The sequence below is a fragment of the Pleurodeles waltl genome, chromosome 4_1 (assembly GCF_031143425.1).
Source record: "Pleurodeles waltl isolate 20211129_DDA chromosome 4_1, aPleWal1.hap1.20221129, whole genome shotgun sequence".
NCBI lineage: Eukaryota > Metazoa > Chordata > Amphibia > Caudata > Salamandridae > Pleurodeles > Pleurodeles waltl.
The window spans coordinates 670,244,546-670,264,439 of NC_090442.1; the positions used below are offsets into that span (position 1 = coordinate 670,244,546).

At 43.0% G+C, this 19,894-nt stretch overlaps 1 protein-coding gene across 4 annotated transcripts in view; it reads right to left on the reverse strand.

Moving 5' to 3' along the window:
* MDM1 (Mdm1 nuclear protein) overlaps nucleotides 1-19,894 on the reverse strand; it is a 326,554-nt gene that overhangs the window by 193,092 nt on the left and 113,568 nt on the right. For 3 of the 4 annotated variants that reach the window (XM_069229176.1, XM_069229175.1, XM_069229177.1), the window contains exons 3-5: nucleotides 17,750-18,219; nucleotides 17,527-17,661; nucleotides 6,867-7,046 (exon numbers count right to left, since the gene is read on the reverse strand). In XM_069229176.1, coding sequence (XP_069085277.1) covers nucleotides 6,867-7,046; nucleotides 17,527-17,661; nucleotides 17,750-18,219 — 785 coding nt within the window. The remainder of the gene's footprint in view (nucleotides 1-6,866; nucleotides 7,047-17,526; nucleotides 17,662-17,749; nucleotides 18,220-19,894) is intronic. The other variant, XM_069229178.1, reaches the window with a different exon arrangement.

A 19,894-nucleotide genomic window follows, 5' to 3' on the forward strand; every position in this document is an offset into this window, starting at 1 on the left:
GGCCTTGGATTTGGCCTGTGCCCCTGTGGCCCACGCAAAATGAAGACTGGGCAGTGTCCCTTGAACTGTACATATGTATATACCATTACATTGCATTTTCGTATTTCTACTGTGTTGTTATTATTACCTTCACTTTAGCACATTCCTGTTGTCCTTGCATTATTTCACAGGGGCACGGGGTAAATATGTTTTAGTACTGCAGCAGATTGTGTTTATGATGTTGGGGGAGTGTGTGTGTCACTCTCTTTTTCCTCCCCCCCTCCTCTGTGTGCTAGGCTGCTGTACTCACCGTCGTCGTCTTCGCCGTCGTTGGTGTTCGTGGTGGAGCAGGACGTAGAAAATCATTGGAAATATTTGCAGTTTGGGCTCCATGGCGGCGTGGTTCTTCCCAGTGTTTCCAAAGATGAGTCCTTTCCCTTCTGTGCAGTGTTTCCACCAGGCTTTTGATGTCGTTGGAACCGCCCCGGAAAAGGTGGTGGTTTCCTGTCTCATAATATGGTGGGCAGAACATTGACTTCCGCCTGGCTGATGGCGGCTACCGCCGTGGTGGCTGCTGTTTCCACCCTGGCAGTCAGTGTGGTAAAGTGGCTGTCTATCTGAGTTCTCACCACCATGGTCATAATTTGGCAGTAGTTACCGCCAGCCTGTTGGCGGTATTACCGGCACTTTATCACCGACCGCCAGGGTTGTAATGAGGGCCTTAGTGTCCAACTCTGTCTTGCTGACATGCTGTGAATACTTCCTGTGATGAATTTTATGGAGGATGCACTGTGACATCCCCAATTTGCTCTTGCGGATGCTGGGCTCTGTCAGCTGACCTCTGCCCCTGTTTAATCTCCAACTCCGTCTCCCCTCCCATGCTTTGATTCCTCCCCTGTGAGGAACTATGTGCTCTTGGAGATCTCTCATTCGCAACATTTGTGAATCTTGCTAGTCTCTGGCAGCTGACACTTCGTTTAGTCTCCAGATCTGTCTGTGGTGTCATGCTGTGATTACTACTGGGTGCGAGTTTCATGTTGTATGTTTGTTGAGGTCTTCAAGGCTTCATTGTATGTGGACATTGGTTGGATGTGGCAGATCTGTGGCTCCTTTTTTCTCCTTCAAGGACTAGCTGGGCCACAGGCCGCTTTTTCCTCAATTTCACGTGTCTACTTCTAAGGAGCTCAGTGTTCTCCTCACCTGACCTCTCTTGCTGTCTCACCCTGCAGCTGGGTACCAGGAGGAAAAAGGCCCTTTCAAAATAACTGTTCATTTCCTTTACTGTTATCCTAGGTTCAGGTATCTTTGGATATGGGTGAAATGTTTCTGGGGAATAACATGTGGCAATCAGAGTTTCCCATGCATATTTTCCTGCACAGTTTCACAGAGATTTGAAGCAGCCAAAATCTTCATGTGAAAAAACAAAACTCATGATTCTGATGGGTCCGGTAGCTCCTCTAAATACTATTGGAATTTACTTGTAACCAATGGCAAAAGTCTTGTCTATTGCCAGCTAAGTAAGAAACGTCACACGGCACTGAGGCCTAGACTATAGCCCTAACTTTCCAACGATGAAAATAGATTATAAACTGGTGCGCACCTATGGTACTGCAAAAGTTTCTCACTCCTGCTACGGAATGGTGCACACACCGTACAGGATGCAGTATGTCTCTGGTGGCACATGAGGGAGGATTCAGGGAAACAGAGGGGCGAAGCCTGGTCATTGGGATGAGGGGGACAGGTGGCGAACACATACGAGGGCCTGGGTAATGTGAAGGGAAATTAACAAAGACAAACTTATGCTGAGCCTGGTTAAGCCCTAGGTGCTAGGATTCAAATCAAGAGCTAGAGGTGTGTTAAAGCTTTACAGTCAGCTTTCAATTAGCCTGCTTACCACTGCTGCTGTCCTCTTATTATACTAAGTAACAAGATGAGGAAATTGTCCTGTCTTCTCCTTTCACAGTAAGGATGGGTGGCAAGGAGACAATAGCAGGTCTATGACCTCATACATGAATGCAGATTTTGGACTTTCAGGAATTCAAAAAGGTTTCCAAGTATATATCTGAATATCTGATAAAGTTGCATTTTCCAGGTGTAACTCTAGCAAACTCTTGTGCATTGTGTATTCACATAAGCAAATACACATATATAAAGTCTCACAAGAAAATCTGCCAAACAACTGCACTTACAAGTTTTATCTTTTCTTAGCTTTCCTCCACAGGGGAATATTCTCCCTCCGTAGAACCCTACTCCCCTGCACCCCAACCATTTTAAGAGATATTCTCTTTCTGCTCTGGGAGATGTTTTCCATCTGACTTGTGAGACGTGACATTTAGGAATATTCATAAACATTTACATTTCAGGGCATGCTGAAATTCAAACAGCATTCCAGCTCTGGGACACAAAACTTCCTGCAGTAGATATACTAATTTCAAACTCTTTAAATGAATAAATACCTTTACAAGTGCAAAACTACCCTTTGAACATGTAATCAAACTTACTCCCGAAAATAATGGAGCACATAATATGATTCTGTCAAGCCCTTGCCAGGATGATCTAGACGAGAAGTGTAACTGTCCAGCTATTGACAGTAACAAGACACTTCCTCTGAAAATATACAGAAAGAGAGCAGGGCTCTGCTGTAATCCAAAATCTTGCATAATGAAAATGCTGGCATCTTCAGACCCATACTGTGATAAGAAAGCTGGACGAAACAGAACCAAATTGTAAGAACAGCTTCTGCATACACAGAGAATGCCAATATTCGAAGAGTTTACATAAGTAAAGCCCTGGAATATTCGGAGTCTTGTGTATCAGAGAGTTGGCATAATCACTGTCTTGAGAGAGTCAAATGCGTAATTTGACATCCCATTGCTTTGCACCAAATGGGACAAGTGCAGCATTGTGTCCCGAGGACAAGAAGATAATTAAAAAATATTCATACCCCTTCAATAATTCCTGTTGGTAAATAGGCACACTCTCACATGGGATTCCTTGGGGCACATACATCAGGTTAGGTCAGGTCAGGTTATGCACATAGGTTATAGTATTTAGGGGCTGATTTCAAGTTTGGCGGGCGTAGGTAAGTCCATCGAATGTAGTCTTGTCCGCCTACTTCCTCACTTTTGGCACTCTCCGGAAAACCTTCAAATGGTTCCCTGCCAACACCAGACAAACCATCACTTAAGCTCTAGTCATCACACAGTTGGACTACAGCAATGCACTCTACGTAGGACTCATCACCCACCTCCTGAAGAGACTGCAGACCACACAGAACTCAGCATCGAGACTCATCCTCGACCCCCCCAAATAGACCCACATAACACTTCACTTCACTTCAAGAAGCTCCCCTGGCTTCCCATTCGGAAGAGTTGTCAATTAAAGATGCTGATCCAGACCTACAAAGCCCTTGTATCTACAAAGCAAAGCAACAGTGGAGGACGCTCTTTCTCTTACCTCGCTGCTATGTCTTGGAATACCCTCCAGCCCTCTTCTCCTCCGCACCTCACCCTCTCTTCTGCAATTCAGAAAAGGGCTCATGACCTGACGGTTTAAATAATCCCTGCGAAGCAGCAAGGGTCTCAGCGCCTGGATACACTGTTGGGTGACTAGCCAAACTTTATAAATTTGTGATTGAATTATTGACTTATATGGCAGAGTACTTTACTCCCACCATATGAGGGGACCTCTGCCCGCAAAAATTTAGAGTTGTCCATCAGCCCTGCTGACTACTTTAAACATCAGCAGGAATGGCCTGCTAATTAAACATGAAAATACAAAAACTAATGACCCACACCCAATGGTGTGGGAGGTCATTTAAACATGTTTACTGTCTCTAACCATTATGATTTTCAGGCAGTACGGGGAGAGTAAAAACAGGCCATCCAACTGCCCACTCTAAATCAGGAAGGTGGTCGAAACGTCAAGCCTCAAAGTTCCTTACTCAAACTAGCCATCTGAGAAGTATGCCTTAGATGGAGATGGAGTAGTCTGCATTGCTAACATATTTAATGCTGTCTGTTTGTAAATCAGATGGGCAGATCATCTCCTTGAAGTGGGGGTACTCTGTCACTGTTGAAACAGAGTACCCTCTCTGTCAATCTCTAAATCAGCCCCTTCGTTTGGTCATTTTCCAACTTACTTTTTTTTGTAAAAATAAAAAAAAAGGTGTGATTACTTTTTACCTTATATAACTATGTTATAATTAACCAGGGTTATGCCATTCCTTGTGTTATATATATGTTGCAAATGCAGTTGTGACATTTGGTAAGTGAGATGTTTAAGAAAGAGAAATTAAAATACAGTTTCAAGCTTGTCCGTTTTTGAAAAGGAGGGAGTGAGATGCAGCCTTCAATTTTCGAGAACGGATGAAGGGGATAGGGGAGATAATATACCCTGACAAAAATCTCCTACAAGTCAAGGGATATAATTCATCTTTAGGCATGAAATGAAATAACAAAAGGGGAAATCTAGACTAGAACAGCAATTCTTAACTTTCTGACTTCCATGGACCTACAGGGAATCATTACCAGAATCCGGGGAGCCCCACTGAGCTATTACTGGAAGCAAAGGACACACTGCCTAAGCAATTTCTCTGACTTGAACCATAAAGCAATACATACAAATACAAAAACAAGTATCAAATAAACAAATGTTCAAATACTGAAATGTTGTGTTTAATTCAAAATCACATATAGATAAAGTTTTCAAATGTTTAATTTTGCCTATTTAATTGTATATACTTTATTCATTTTAATTTATTAATGTTAACATTATTTAATTTTGTAAAACAGTCACAGACCTCCCGAGTAGGCCTCATGGACCCCTAGGTGTCCTCAGACCACAGATTAGGAACCACTGGACTAGAGAAAAGAAGCAAGGATGGGTGTATTGGAAGATTTAAAAACCCAGATGATATGGATAATGCAGAGAAGGAGGTGTGATGGCACATACTAAGTAGGGAAAGAAGGGCACAGAAGAAAAGGGAATAATTTCAAAAGGTGGGGCTAGAGGTGTAGAGTGATACATAGAGTACAAAATGTTAGAATTCCTAAGGATGTCACTGAGGGCCAGATGTAACAAGCAATTTTACATTCGCAAACGGTGCAAATCGCAAAATTCAGCCGTTTGCGATTGCAAAAATGCCTTTCAGGAAGTATGAAAGGCATTCGCAGTGTAATTTTAGGGAATCGCAAAAATAGTGATTCCTTAAAATTGCAACCCCATTTAGAGAATCGCAATTTGCGATTCTCTAAATAGGAATTCCCTACTTGCGATTTCCTATTAGCTATTTCCAAAGCACATGTATCAAGCATTTCCTAAATGCGAATTGGGCATTTAGGAAATGCAGTTTACCACCAAATCCAATTTGGTGGTAAGCATGTGCAATTTTTAAAAATGCATTATAAATGCATTTTTAAAAATGAAGCATGTAGTGCAGACATGCCCCTAGGGCATGTGTGCGCTTCACATATCCACAAATATTTTTTTGGGGTGCATCAGAGGGGGCCTTAGGCCCCCAGCACCCTGGGGTTTGCATTACCTAATTTACGAATTCCTAACTGGAATTCACAAATTGTGAAATGCAAAACCACTCGCACCTATGGGCCTGCAGGCCCACAGGGATGAATGGAGTCCCATTCACTAATTGCGATTCGGTAATAGTGATTGCGAATTTTAAGAAATCGCTATTACTGAATCGAAAATTTCATGCATACCATTTTGCATATTTTAAATAGCGATTTCTTAAAATTTGTTATTTAAGAAATGCAAATCAGGAGCTTGATACATCTGGCCCAAAAAGATTTGAAAGAAAGTGAGCACCAAACTGCTGTGGTGCTGCATTTGATTTTAAAGAAATGGAGCACAAAAATGCTATGGAACTGCATTTGAGCCAGTGACAGAACTAGGTAATGTTTCCAAGTTTAATCTGCTGAGATTATTTAAACTGGGACAACAAGTAAAAAGTTACCTCATCATTTCCCATAAGCTCTTTGAGGAAAGAATTAGGTAAGGTATGACTTCTCATTTCAAATGTTGCTGACAGTTCACTGAATATGAGTAGACAAGAGCTCTGGTTGTCACATATGCAAAAGGTGATTATATTATATATATATATATATATATATATATATATATATATAAATATATATATATATAAAACCTATGGCAAGGCAGCCTTCAACTGCAAACTGGTCTGACATCTGATTGAGATCATGGTTATAGACGTTTTCGCCTCAATTGGAAGGCAACACATGTTTTGACTGCCTTCACTAAAAAGGAGTGGCCCAAAACTAGTCAATATATTTTCAGTTCCTCTGCACTAACTGAGGGTTTATTCAAACGTAGACAGACTTGACTACAGGAAACATTCCAGAACATCTGCCTTGATCAAGATATATATTCACCAACTCATCCCAATAAGATGTAAGATGTAAGGTGATAACTTGAATCTTTAGCTATAATTGCCAGAAAGATGTTAGTGAAATGAATAGCAGCTTTGTATTTAGGTGAATTTCCCTGTATTCTCACCAGGTATCCCTTGATTACCTATTCGCTGTGGGATTCTGTAGATATTTAGAGGGTTGAGGTGGTGAAAATTCAATGGTTTAAAATTTATCAAAGAAAACTCGTATACTGCAGGAGGGTCTTTAAAAGTAATGAAGATTAATTGAAAACATCATAACGTGTGAGATTTTTGATCCGTTGTTTGCTGTGCCAATTTGAATTTTTATGTGAAAGGTCTTACCAGTAAAAAGTATGGTCTTTGTAGAGTTTTTAAAAACTGAATAATAGCCTTAGATAGTCCCAAACCAGGATTGTGCTCGTGATTCAAACAGAAAGAAAACTAATACAGTGAAAAAGGCAAACAAATTTTGGCAAAATACCTTCTTTTCTGGAGAGATGTCTTCTGGTTCATACAGACGACTTTCTTTTTCTTCCCAATCCCTTCTCAATTTTGGCCCTTGAGCTTGAGGCGATCCCTTGAACTGACGGTGATATTCAGTTTCACAAGGAATTATATCAGAAATGAATGGTTGAATAGAGGTATTTTTATTACAGATCATCTGAGGAGGGAAATACACCAGGAAAAGGTTCAGTGGAGTCAATGACGTTCTGTTAAAGCAATTCCTCCACTCATCGGACTAAATGTCAGTGCAGAAAGAAACCCAGATGATCTTTCATGGATTAATTTCCAAGAAGAACTCCATGTCACCTATCCCAAATCATTATCTAGGTTATGTTAAAAAGTTTGCCTCTCTCACGCTCTAAATAAAGCATAATCATTGAGAGAACGGAACAAAAAGCAGATGCAAAGTTGTTGTGAGTCAAGTTACTTTATACATTGTATATGATACATAAACAATTAATCAAATTGAGGCGAATGCCCCTTCTGGCTGACTATATTAAAGTTTGATGCATAGTGCTTCAGTATCTGTACTGCAAGCATTGAAATAGAATGAACATTATATGGCAATGGGGTCAAATGAAGGCCCAGGATGGCTCTTTCAATGTCATATTTTCATGATGGCCACATAAGAGACGTTTACATAAAAATATTGTAAATAGAACTCCAGTAGTTTGTGGATTCTTTAGAAATCTAGCATTGAGCCACGATCCAACTATTCTTGGTCGATCTATGGAGATAAGGCCTTAGAAATGTGCAAAAGAATGTTGCTGTGATGAGTCAATATTTGGGGTTATGATACAGCAATAAAAAGACGTGAATCAACTTGCCTGTAGACAGGTGCAAGAACCTATTTCAGTGGCACTAAAGAACAAGTTACTTACCTTTGGTAACGCTTTTTCTGGTGGATACACTAACTACCTGTGGATTCCTCACCTTATGAATTCGATCCTTGCGCCAGCATCCAACGGAAAGTCTTCTTCCTAGCTGTCCACTTTGACGAGGACGTCATAATGGCATGGCTCCACGTGACTGTCTGACGTCATCGTGCCAATAAGAGGTCCTCGTCGGCGTACTGACGTCAGTTTCACCTCATTTTTTTTGTGCCTTTGAGGCCAACAGGTGAAAACCGACCATCAAAAAACCATGAAAACCGATATATATATATATAAATATATACAAACACAAAAATCTTGTCTATTGAATCCATATATTTACATTATTACCTTAAATACATGAATATATATATATATATATATATATATATATACATATACACACATATATATATATATACATACACATATATATATATACATACACATATACATTATTCTAAATACTGCAAGATAAGTGTGTAACCAGGCAGGCAACGGGGAGGCGGGAGGGACCGTGAGGAATCCACAGGTAGTTAGTGTATCCACCAGAAAAAGCGTCACCGAAGGTAAGTAACTTGTTCTTCTGATGGATACAACTACCTGTGGATTCCTCACCATATGAATAGAGTCCCAAGCAGTACCGCACTCGGTGGTGGGTGCCCGCCTGATTACACCAAGAAATCTTGCAATACCGAACGAGCAAAATGACCGTCCCTCCTCACCTCAGAGTCTAAACAATAATGTTTTACGAAGGTATGGAGGGACGCCCAAGTTGCCGCTTTACATATATCTATTAACGGAACTCCTCTCGCTGGGGCCGAGGATGCAGACTTAGCCCTAGTAGAATAGAATGGACCCGGATACCTTCAGGAGGGACTTTTTTCGCCAGAGAGTAACAAATCTTAATACACAAGATGACCCACCTGGAGAGTGTTCGTTTCTGGACCGCTCTGCCCTTTCGCTGTCCAGCATACCCAACAAACAGTTGATCATCTAGGCGAAAGTCCTTAGTCCTCTCCAGGAAGAAACTCAGAGCCCTCTTAGGGTCCAACCTATGGAGCCTCTCTTCATCTTTAGAAGGGTGAGGAGGAGGGTAAAATGCAGGTAGGGTGATAGACTGCCCTATATGAAAAGAAGTGACAACTTTCGGCAGAAAAGCAGCCCTGGTTTTTAGTACCACTTTATCAGGGAAAAACATGGTAAAAGGAGGTTTAACGGAAAGCGCTTGAAGCTCTCCAATTCTCCTGGCAGATGTGATTGCGATTAAGAAAACAGTCTTCAAGACTAAAAATCTCAATGGACATGAATGCAAGGGTTCGAAAGGCGAACCCATCAAGAACGTCAATACAAGATTTAAGTCCCACTGAGGCATGTGAAAGGGAGTAGGAGGAAACCTATTCACTAAACCCTTAAGAAACGTATTTACAATTGGAGACTTAAATACAGATGGCTGGTCCGGAAGGCAAAAAAACGCTGACAGAGCTGCCAAATATCCCTTAACTGTAGCTATCGCACAGCCTTTCTTCGCCAAACTAAGAGCAAACAAAAGAATATCTGAAAGGTGGGCTTTTAAGGGATCTTTTTGGTTCTCTCCACACCAAAGCACAAACTTTGCCCACCTGCCGGCATAAATGGATTTAGTGGAGTGTCGCCTGGACGATAGAATAACATCCACTACATCCGGAGGGAGAGAAAACTAACTCAGGTTGCCCCGTTCAATCTCCAGGCATGAAGGTGCAGGCTCTGGAGGTGGGGGTGTAAAACCTGCCCCTGCGATTGTGAGAGGAGGTCTGCCCTGAGAGGGAGACGGAGCGGAGGGCACTGAGGGAGTTGAAGCAGGTCTGCATACCATACCCTTCTCGGCCAGTCCGGAGCCACCAAGATGACTCGGGCCCGGTCTTGACAAATCTTCCTCAGAACTCGAGGAATCAAGGATATGGGAGGAAACGCGTAAAGCAACTGGCCGCTCCAGGACATCTGAAACGCGTCCCCCAACGCCCCTTGCATCGGATACTGGAGGCTGCAAAATAACGGGCAATGCACGTTCTCTCGAGTGGCGAATAAATCCACCTGAGGAGTACCCCACATCCCGAAGATGTGGAGGACTAGATCCGGATGGAGACGCCACTCATGATCTTTTGAGAAGTGACGACTGAGACCGTCCGCACGTACATTCAGTACTCCGGCCAAATTATTTGCTATTAAGCAAATCTGATGGTCCTGAGCCCAGGACCAGAGTCGCAGGGCTTCCCTGCAGAGAAGGTACGACCCCACTCCTCACTGCTTGTTTATATACCACATCGCGGTAGTGTTGTCCGTCAGGAACTGAACTGACTGACCGCGAAGGGAAGGGAGGAAGGCCTTGAGCGCCAAACGTACTGCCCGCAATTCCAACAGATTGATATGCAACATCTGTTCCGCTGGAGACCAATGACCCTTGATCTCCAGGTCCCCCAGATGAGCTCCCCACCCTAGAATGGAAGCATCCGAAATCACTGTGGCCACTGGAGGAGGCAGTGAAAACGGTTTTCCTTGGGAAAGGTTGCCGTCCTCTGCCCACCAAAGATGATCCGCTATAGCGTCCTTGGAGATCTTTATTGAATCCCTGAGATCTCCTTTGTGCTGGAATACTACCTGCAGAGGCACCACTGAAGAGCCCTCATATGCCAGCGAGCATGAGTGACCAACAGAATGCAAGAAGCAAACAGACCTAGCAGGCGTAAGACCTTGAGGACTGGAACTGCTGCTCCAACTTGAAACAATGGAATCAGCGCCTGAGTGTCCCGAACCCGCTGAGGCGGGGGGTAGGCCCGAAACATCGTTGTGTCCAGTACTGCCCCTATGAACAGGAGGCGTTGAGAGGGCTCTAGGTGAGATTTGGGCACATTTACAGAAAAACCCAGATCGAACAACTGGGTTGTCATTCGCAGATGAGACAACACAAGCTCTGGAGACTTGGCTTTGATCAACCAATCGTCCAGGTAGGGAAAAACTGCTACTTCCCTCCTTCTGACATCAACTTCGTGAAAACCCGAGGTGCTGAAGTAAGTCCAAAAGGAAGGACAGCAAACTGGTAGTGTTGCGTTCCGACCACAAAACGGAGATACTTCCTGTGCGACTTGATTATCGGAACATGAAAGTTTGCGTCCTGCAAGTCGACAGACACCATCCAGTCTCCTTCGCTCAACGCCAATAGCACCTGCGCTAGGGTCAGCATTTTGAATTTTTCCTGCTTGAGGAACAAATTCAAAATCCTCAGGTCTAGGATCGGCTGTAATCGACCATCCACTTTGGGAATCAGGAAATATCTTGAATAACACCCCTGACCCCTTTCCTGCAACGGCACCAACTCTATTGCGCCCTTTGCCAACATAGTTATGACCTCCTGTTGCAACAACAGAAGATGGTCTTCTGAACAAAAGGAGGGACGGGGGGGGGAAGGGAGTTGGGAACTCCTGAAAGGGGAGAGCATAGCCCTTTTCTACAATTCCTAGCACCCACGAGTCTGTTGTAATTGACCTCCATTTCTGCAGAAAAAGACTCAATCTTCCCCCTACAGGAGAAGTATGGATGATAAAGTGGGGAAAACTAGGGCTGCTTCTGCTGTTGTCCACCAGAGGAGGATGAAGAAGAAGAAAGCTGCTGGGCTGGACCTCCAGCCCTACCCCTACCCCGCCCTCTAAAGGCACGATAGGGCGGATTGGCAGGTTGCTGGGCGTAAGACTGTGACCTCCGAAAGGCAGAACCTCGAATGAACCTTCGAAACCTGCGAAAAAGGTCTATAAGGCATTGTAGTAGAGGTCTGTAATCCCAGGGACTTAGCTGTAGCCCAACAGTCCTTAAACCGTTCAAGGGCAAAGCCTGCCTTGTCCCCAAACAGCTTTTCCCCATCAAATGGAAGGTCCATTAAGGTGGATTGTACGTCTGAAGAAAATCCAGAGGACCTTAGCCAGGCATGCCTCCTTGTAGCCACCGATGTTCCCATGGCCCTGGCAATGGAATCCAAGGTATCCAGGCCAGATTGTATAATCTGCTGTGCAGCAGCTTGCGCATCTAAGAAAAGGGACCCAAACGATTTCTGCATCTCCTGTGGCAGATCCTTCGCCATTTCTTTAGCAGAGTCCATAAGGGCGTGGACGTATCTGCCCAGCACACAGGTAGAATTAGTTGCTTTAAGGGCCATGCTGCAAGATGAAAAGATCTTCTTTGAAGACTGTTCCATCCTCTTGGATTCCCTATCAGTCGGGACTCCAGGAAATGTTCCAGGGGCAGTCTTCGCAGAACATGACGCCTGAACTACCAAGCTTTCCGGAGTCGGGTGCCGTGACAGAAAAAACGGATCTCCTGGAGCACTTCTATGTCTCCTCGCCACTGCCCTGTTCACAGCAGGAGTTGTAACTGGCTTTTTCCATAAGTCCAAAGTAGGCTCAGTCAAAGCCTCATTGAAAGGCAGCAAAGGGTCAGCACTGGACGAAGAGGGATGAAGTACCTCTGTGAGCAGGTTAGTTTTTACTTCTGCCACAGACAAAGGCAAATCCAGGTACTCAGCTGCCTTCCTCACCACTGCATGGAAGGAAGCGGCCTCTTCAGTAAATCCCCTCGGAGACGCAATGTCCCACTCCGGGGAAGTATCCAAACCACTTGCAGTGGCAAGGCCCTGGAACTCATCTGAAGGCTTGATCTCGCCTTCCTCAAGCTGTCTATATTCCTCCTCCTCCAGAAGTCTCAATGCCTTTCTCCGAGATCTAAGATGTGTTTCTAGGTCCGGCGTCGACAAAGAATCCATCGACGCGGAAGATCTCGAACTCCAAACAGGACCAGGAAGGCTCCCAGGCTCATCCGGTGCCGGTGCCGACATGGAGTCGGTTGATGACCTTCTCGGAGTCGGCTGGCCGGAAGGCGATGGAGCCGGTCTGGATGGAGACATCAACGACGCCGGATGGCGCGGAGAAGGAGTCGGTTGACGTGCAGGCGGATCCACAGTCACAGGTGGAGGACTCCTGCCAGGGGAGGCTCTAGGCATCGAACCGCCAGTCTCCGTAGGGCAGAAGGGCATGAATGGAGCAGCCCTGTACGACGCCGGCGAGCCCAAATTGAATGCCAATGGCCCCGTGGGACCCGCCGGTGCACCAGCAGGGGCCATGGATTGAAAGACGGCATACATCGCATTCAAAAATGCGGCCGGATCGTCCCTGGAGCCGGGAAAGCAGGGTACTGTTGTGCAGATGTCTGCTGAACATCAGGATCCCTCTGCGCCGGCGAGAACTGAGGACTACGCTGAACGACCTCAAAAACTGAAGGCGCTGGTGACAACTCCGGACTCTCCTGCTGAGGCGTGACAGTAGGACTCATCTCCCATGTCTTCTGGCGTCGTGAAGATCGAGACCTCGACCTTGATCGGCTCCGCTCCGAACGGCGCCGAGTCATGATGGCGCCGAGAGTCATGATGACGCCGCTTCTTATGCTTTTTGGGAGAAGCATGGGAGGAATCCCTTTTATGGCCCTTCTTCTTAGCTTTAGCCAAAAAGAGCTTCGCCTCACGCTCCTTAAGAGCTTTTGGATTCATGCTCTGACACGAAGAGCAACCTTCCACATTATGCTCCGAACTAAGGCACCAAATACAGTCCGAATGGGGTTCGGTCACTGACATCCGACCCCCGCATTCTCTACACGGCTTGAAACCGGACTTCTTCGTGGCGACATTGTAATCACCAAAAATCGTTACAGTTAACCACGAGCCAGGAAGAAAAACCGTTGGCGTCAAAGGCACAGAAAAAAGGAAAACTGACGTCAGTACGCCGATGAGGACCTCTTATTGGCACGATGACGTCAGACGGAGTCACGTGGAGCCGTGCCATTACGACGTCCTCGTCGACGTGGACAGCTAGGAAGAAGACTTTCCGTCGGATGCTGGCGCAAGGATCGAATTCATAAGGTGAGGAATCCACAGGTAGTTGTATCCATCAGAAAACTGTGTTCAGAAAGGTGTGTGTGGGGAGAGGTAGCAGTACTGGAACAGTACAGGGTGCAGCAATACAGAAATAAAAGTGCACTCGTAGAATAGTGTATAGTAAAGCACTGTGCGGTTTACAGTAATGAAAAGAAGAGAACATTAGCAGCAATTTATGAATAAGGTAAACTGGCAGAGTTGCGAATTGGTCACAGTACTTGCTTAGCTTAGTGGGGTGCAGCACGGTTCAAAGTGCAGCTGCAGAAATGTGAGATGTTTGCATATGTTGTGACTCAAAAGAGGTAAGATTGTGCAGGTTTCCAAACCACCAATGAGCATAATGGTGTCCCCAGAAGTTACTTCATATGACTACACCCAATAAATGGGATCACATGAAACTGCATCATTTGACGCTGGAGGAAATGACAGTACTTTAGTTCTACACAACATTCTCTGAAATAAATGACATCACATGGTTGTTGGGTGTTCGAGCACTACAGACATCTTGAACTGCACTAATGCATACAATCACCAGCAAAATGCTGTGCATCACAGTGTTGGAGGGCACCTGTAACTTCAGTTGAACAGTACTGCCTCACATTCCACAGATATGGCTTTGAATGACGTGCCGATGTACGATGTGTTGGTTTAGAAGTACATGGCAGCTTTATAATGTTGTATCGAATTATGGCTCGGTCACTATTGGCGAATCATGCAGAAAATATGAGACAGTAAGAAACGTTTCCATGAACCCCACCACATTCTTTAACCTGGATTTGCACATTTATTAAAAAAATACCTGTATCAATCAAATGCCTCAAGTCTCGATTGTTATTGAAAGTCTGCATATTATATATCAACAACTCATATCTCACCACGGACAGAACAAAACACTAGATAAACATCTTGGATAAGGTAGGCCCTGCCAATAAAGGGAAATATAAAAGATAGTGCACTGTCACGATTTCAAGTTCTTCCTACTCTCCTCGTCTTTCTCCTTTCACCCCCTAGCCTCCTGGTCACCTCTCACCCTCAGTTTCCCACTCACTCTCTTCTAATTTCTCACGTTTCATCTCTCACTGTCTTGCTTCATCTTTCTTTTCTCTCTTTATTGTGTATCCTCTGTGTCCCTTGCCCTACAAACATCTTTCTTTGATTCCCTATTCTTGTCTCTCCTCATTTCCACGCTTCCTGTCTAAGATGAGGCCAGCATAATTGGTGTTTCTCCTAAAAGAATCTCACAGGATACAGACGTCCTGAGAATACACGACTGCAGTCCAAAAATAGAGTTTTTTTTCATTGTACCGATTCCATGTTTGTTGGTTGATAACGGTGGTTTGTAAATAAAACGTCCTAGTGCCCAAAGCTCTCCTCTGAAGCACCTGTCTGCTTTATTTAACTATGCGAGTACAGACTACTGAGACAGGGTAATCCTAAAGCCATCTTTGGCCTCTTTAATCCATTTACAACCCCTCCCTTTCTCCTTGAGCTCATTCTTGCAGCTTTCTGCTTTCTCACTTTGAGACGCTTTTCGTCTTCTTTGCTCCGTCTTTCCCATATGTGACTTTAGCTCGCAGTAAATGCTTGATGCAGAAAAATGAGTGCCGGCCCTCAAAAATAAAACCCGGTGGCATCCACAGGCAACAATTATGCACTGGTTGATAAAAAGTACGTAGGAAAAAAGTGGTCTTCAGTAGACCCAGTTTATATCGTCTTGCCAATGCCCTGCCACTGTTGCAAGAGGGGCACAATGAACTACCATGATCACAGTCCATGAAAGTATGTTAACAACAGTATGTGCGCTACACAATGGCAATATTTTAACATCTTTATTATCTTTGTAAAGGCCTGTTGATATTACTGCATTTAAGGAAAGGACTTACAATTGGAAGCACACATGGTAATCAGTGCCTAGAAGACTGACCAACAGGAGTCATGACAGGCAGGGAGCTTCATCGGAAAACAAAGCACGTGGGGCGCTTGGGGTCAAAAAAACGCAAATGTTTATCTCCAGACCTATGTAGAAGTGGTGAGGTGCCCTGACATTTGCACTTCCAGCTACAATGAATACTGTAAAAGGCAAGAGTGCAATTTAAAATGAAAAAAATAAAAGTATTTCATATGGTAGAAGGAGCTCCATGGGAAGGGTTGACTGGCTTTGGCGAGGAGCGGCTGAGGGAGACACAGCAAACACTGCTGACACTTTGGGGGTTGTTACAACTTTGGAGGAGGTGTTAATCCGTCCCAAATGTGACGGATATACCACCAGCCGTATTACGAGTTCCATAGGATATAATGGACTCGTAATACGGCTGGTGGTATTTCTGTCACTTTACCGTCACTTTTGGGACGGATTAACACTTCCTCCAAAGCTGTAATAACCCTCTTTGTGCTTTAAAGCAAGCCTTCACATGCTAAGCAGTAGAAAGTGAAATGACGAGAGTGGCAAAGCAAATATTTCCCATTCCCTTTTGGTAGGTATAGGTAGCATCTCTTACCTCATTGAAGATTCTGTGCATCTCGAAAATGTGAGGTTTTCCATGGTCTCACATGTGGGGCATCTTTTAACCCCCACAGCACCCTTGTATCTTCTCTAAGTCTTGGAGTCAAAAACATTATTTGAAGTTATTAGCCAGCAGCAACTAGTAGCAAGCAAGCTGAAAGAGGTCATAGCCAATCAAAGGTACCATCTGCTACTCGCCCCACTCACCATTGTCAAGGCACTAGTTGACATCCATGAGGTAGAGGACATTTTTGACGACCCACACAAAGAGTTCCAGTGGGGCCCACCAGCAATAACCAGAAACAAATAAGCATGGGCTACATACTCATGCTTAAATGTGGGCACTGCCCAAGAGGGTGCTTGGCCCAAAGTCCATCTGGAGAGTCAGAGTGACTTTCAGCATGAAATAGTGGATCACGTTCACACAATCAAAAGAAGGAGTATAGGGAAGGAACTCTCTTCAGGGTGAGTTCTTCAAAGTCCCACTCTTGAAGGCCTTCGACAATGGGTTGAGGTATAGGGGGGATGATGTCCTTCATAAGGTGCCTAAGGCTCCTTAACCAAGCTAGTAAGGATGTTGTTAGTATCTTGGTGTTAAAGGGCCTGCCTTTCTATTGGAGTTGGATCATTACAAGCTTTCTTCATAACATTCATGTTCTTTATATTTGCCATTACCACAATAGGAGTCACATGTGCAACTATTGTCCTACATATGTTCTGCGCTAGGTTGACTTATAATAAAAGCCTCGCATAACACTAATCCAGGTGTCTTCTGTGTGATGATTTGGGTGAATGGGAAAGAAGAGCCCATCTATAACCTGCCTATCTCTGGAAGGATTGTCTAATATGGGTCCTTTTCCAAATAAGCTATGGAAGAGTGTTCATCCGACACCTGTCCATTTTGTCTGCTGAGCCCCCTAGGCTGGTATACATTTGGTACAAGACTGCCATAAGAAATGTACAGAGTGTGACAACATGTTAAAATAAATATTACAAATAAAACTTTTTTTTAAACGGAATTCTTTGGCAGACAATGTGTTGTGCAACTTCTGGGTTTGTCTTGCCTTTTAAGCCTAGCACAAAAAATGTGATGTTGGTCTTTGAAACGCAGGACTACAACTCTTTAAAAAGTAATCATTTTACCTTGAGAAGCTTGAAATTTCCCTGACCCATCTTCAAATCACGTTGGCATGAGTGTTAACTAACAGATGCAATAGTTTCAATATTTGCTAACCTGAAATGCAATAATATAGTGAGTTCTTTACTTTAGAACTAATTAAATTTTCAGTATGCAGGTTCTTCAGCTCACCTGCTCAGCTGCAAGCATTGGAGAGTTCTTCATAGAATTCTTCCATACAAATTGTCTATTGTATTCGGAGATCCTGTTAGGTTTGTTTACAGGTACAACATTCATGCCGGCTTTCTTCTGCAGTACTCTGTGGAACTAATAACAAAGATTGAATATAGGTACGAAAGATGTTTTTCATTTGCACCTAATTTTGGACTGTATCTAGCAAAAAAAAACTGTTTACCCCATCAGTTTCTGCATGAGGTACGGAAGGAGCTGCCTCTTTTGTTTGCTTCTCCAGTACTTGAGTTTGTGGTATGTTATTAATATCTGCGTTATTTTCTTTGACATGTGCGCTTTGTAATTTGCTTTCTGCTGCGCTGTTATTTTTTCTGCTATTCTGTGTCCTGCGTGATTTGTTCACAGTATCCGTTTTGTTTTCTTTCACAAACTTCATTCTTGAATCTGCAGAGTGAGATCGAGATTTCCTATGGGGCAATCTGGGAGCCTTTGGCGTTTCCACATTTTCTTCACCATGGATGTCTTTGTGATATGCAGTATGAGAGTGAAGGTGCTCTGGAGCTTTCTGATCTGAAGGTGCTTCTAGATTCCTTTCAGAGTCAAGATCTCCATTCCACTCCAATGACTTTGAAATTTGTGGATTGTAATAAGGAACTCTTCTCTTTGAAATAAAGCCTGGTTCTTTAGTAATTCCTAAGACAAAGAAAGAAGTTGTAAGTGAGGAATGTATTTCTTCTTTTATAGAACTAAACACTATTGTGAGAAGGCATCACCAGATTCAAACATAACTAAAAGGAATTGGCAAAAATAAACCAGTTACTTACCTATGGTAACGCCTTTCTTGGTAGAGACTCTTTCTAACAACAGATTCCTCACCTTTTGAATACCTACAGTAGTCAAACTCAGTATAAAAACTTTTGTACAGCAATATTCTCAAGCGTCGACAGGTGTTGTATTGTAATGTTATGTTAACTCGCACTAGAGGTATAACATCTCTCTCTTATATAATGTCATGCACAAGAAGCAAGAAAAACCATAAATTATAATAATCTCAAACATAGATCATAGTTATAATAAACCCAATGATATTGTCCTTCTTATCAAAAATAGCTATCATTTCTATGTACAATCACCCCCTCTAACCAAACAATACGTCAACATAGAATACAGAGCTAAAGGAGAACACACCATGCACAAAGACAACATATACTGCACAAATGGGCACAGACAAAATCAAGGAAGTCACAAGACGAGACAGAAAAATCCAAAAAACAGATGAATCCCTCTACCCCAGTACACCATTTATCAAAAAACTCAATATTTACAAATAATTACAAAATAAGCACGCAAGAATTATATAATAAATATTTACAAATAATGACAAAACACAGAAAAATTATATCAATTTATAACCATATTGCTACAAAAGATTGATAACTCATGTGTGAGAAAATTATTGGTACTATGCACGCCATTATAAACTATGACGAAGGAGACCCCATGTGTCATAGAATTTTGAACGCCCTGAAGAAGGTGGAGTCAATTTAATTGAATAAATTGTCGGTGTATGTCCACTGAAACGCGCGTTGGCAACTCTTTAACACGCCCAAGTGGATGAAAGAATTTTGGACCAGAAAGGATATGTAATGACTTTTGGAAATTCCTTTCCTTGATCATTTAAATTGGATACCTGACAAAAGGAATTAAATCTTGGAACATATTGCTTTATATTTGAGAGAGAGAACAGCTTGTTTTCTCACACGAGTTATCAATCATTTGTAGCAATATTGTTATAAATTTATATAATTTTCGTGTGTTTTGTCATTATTTGTAAATATTTATTATAGACGTCTTGCATGTTTAATTTGTTATTATTTGTAAATATTGCGTTTTTTGATAAATGATGTACTGGGGTAGAGGGATTTATCTGTTTTTTGGATTTTTATGTCTTGTCTTGTGACTTACTTGATTTTGTCTGTGTCCATCTGTGCAGTATATGTTGTCTTTGTGCATGGTGTGCTCTCCTTTAGGTCTGTATTCTATGTTGACGTATTTTTTGGTTAGAGGGGGTGATTGTACATAGAAATTATAGCTATTTTTGATAAGAAGGACAATATCATTGGGTTTATTATAAATAAATATGATCTATGTTTGAGATTATTATAACTAATGGTTTTTCTTGCTTCTTGTGCATGACATTATATAAGAGAGAGATGTTGTTATACCTCTGGTAGATTACCCTTGATCTCTCTCTTTATTGATCTAGGGGCCCTGCTTTCTTCTGGGTTTATGTTAACTAGCACTGCCTCATACTGAGGTGATGTTGGATTATTTCTATATGTGCACTTAAAAAGACAAAGGTTATAAG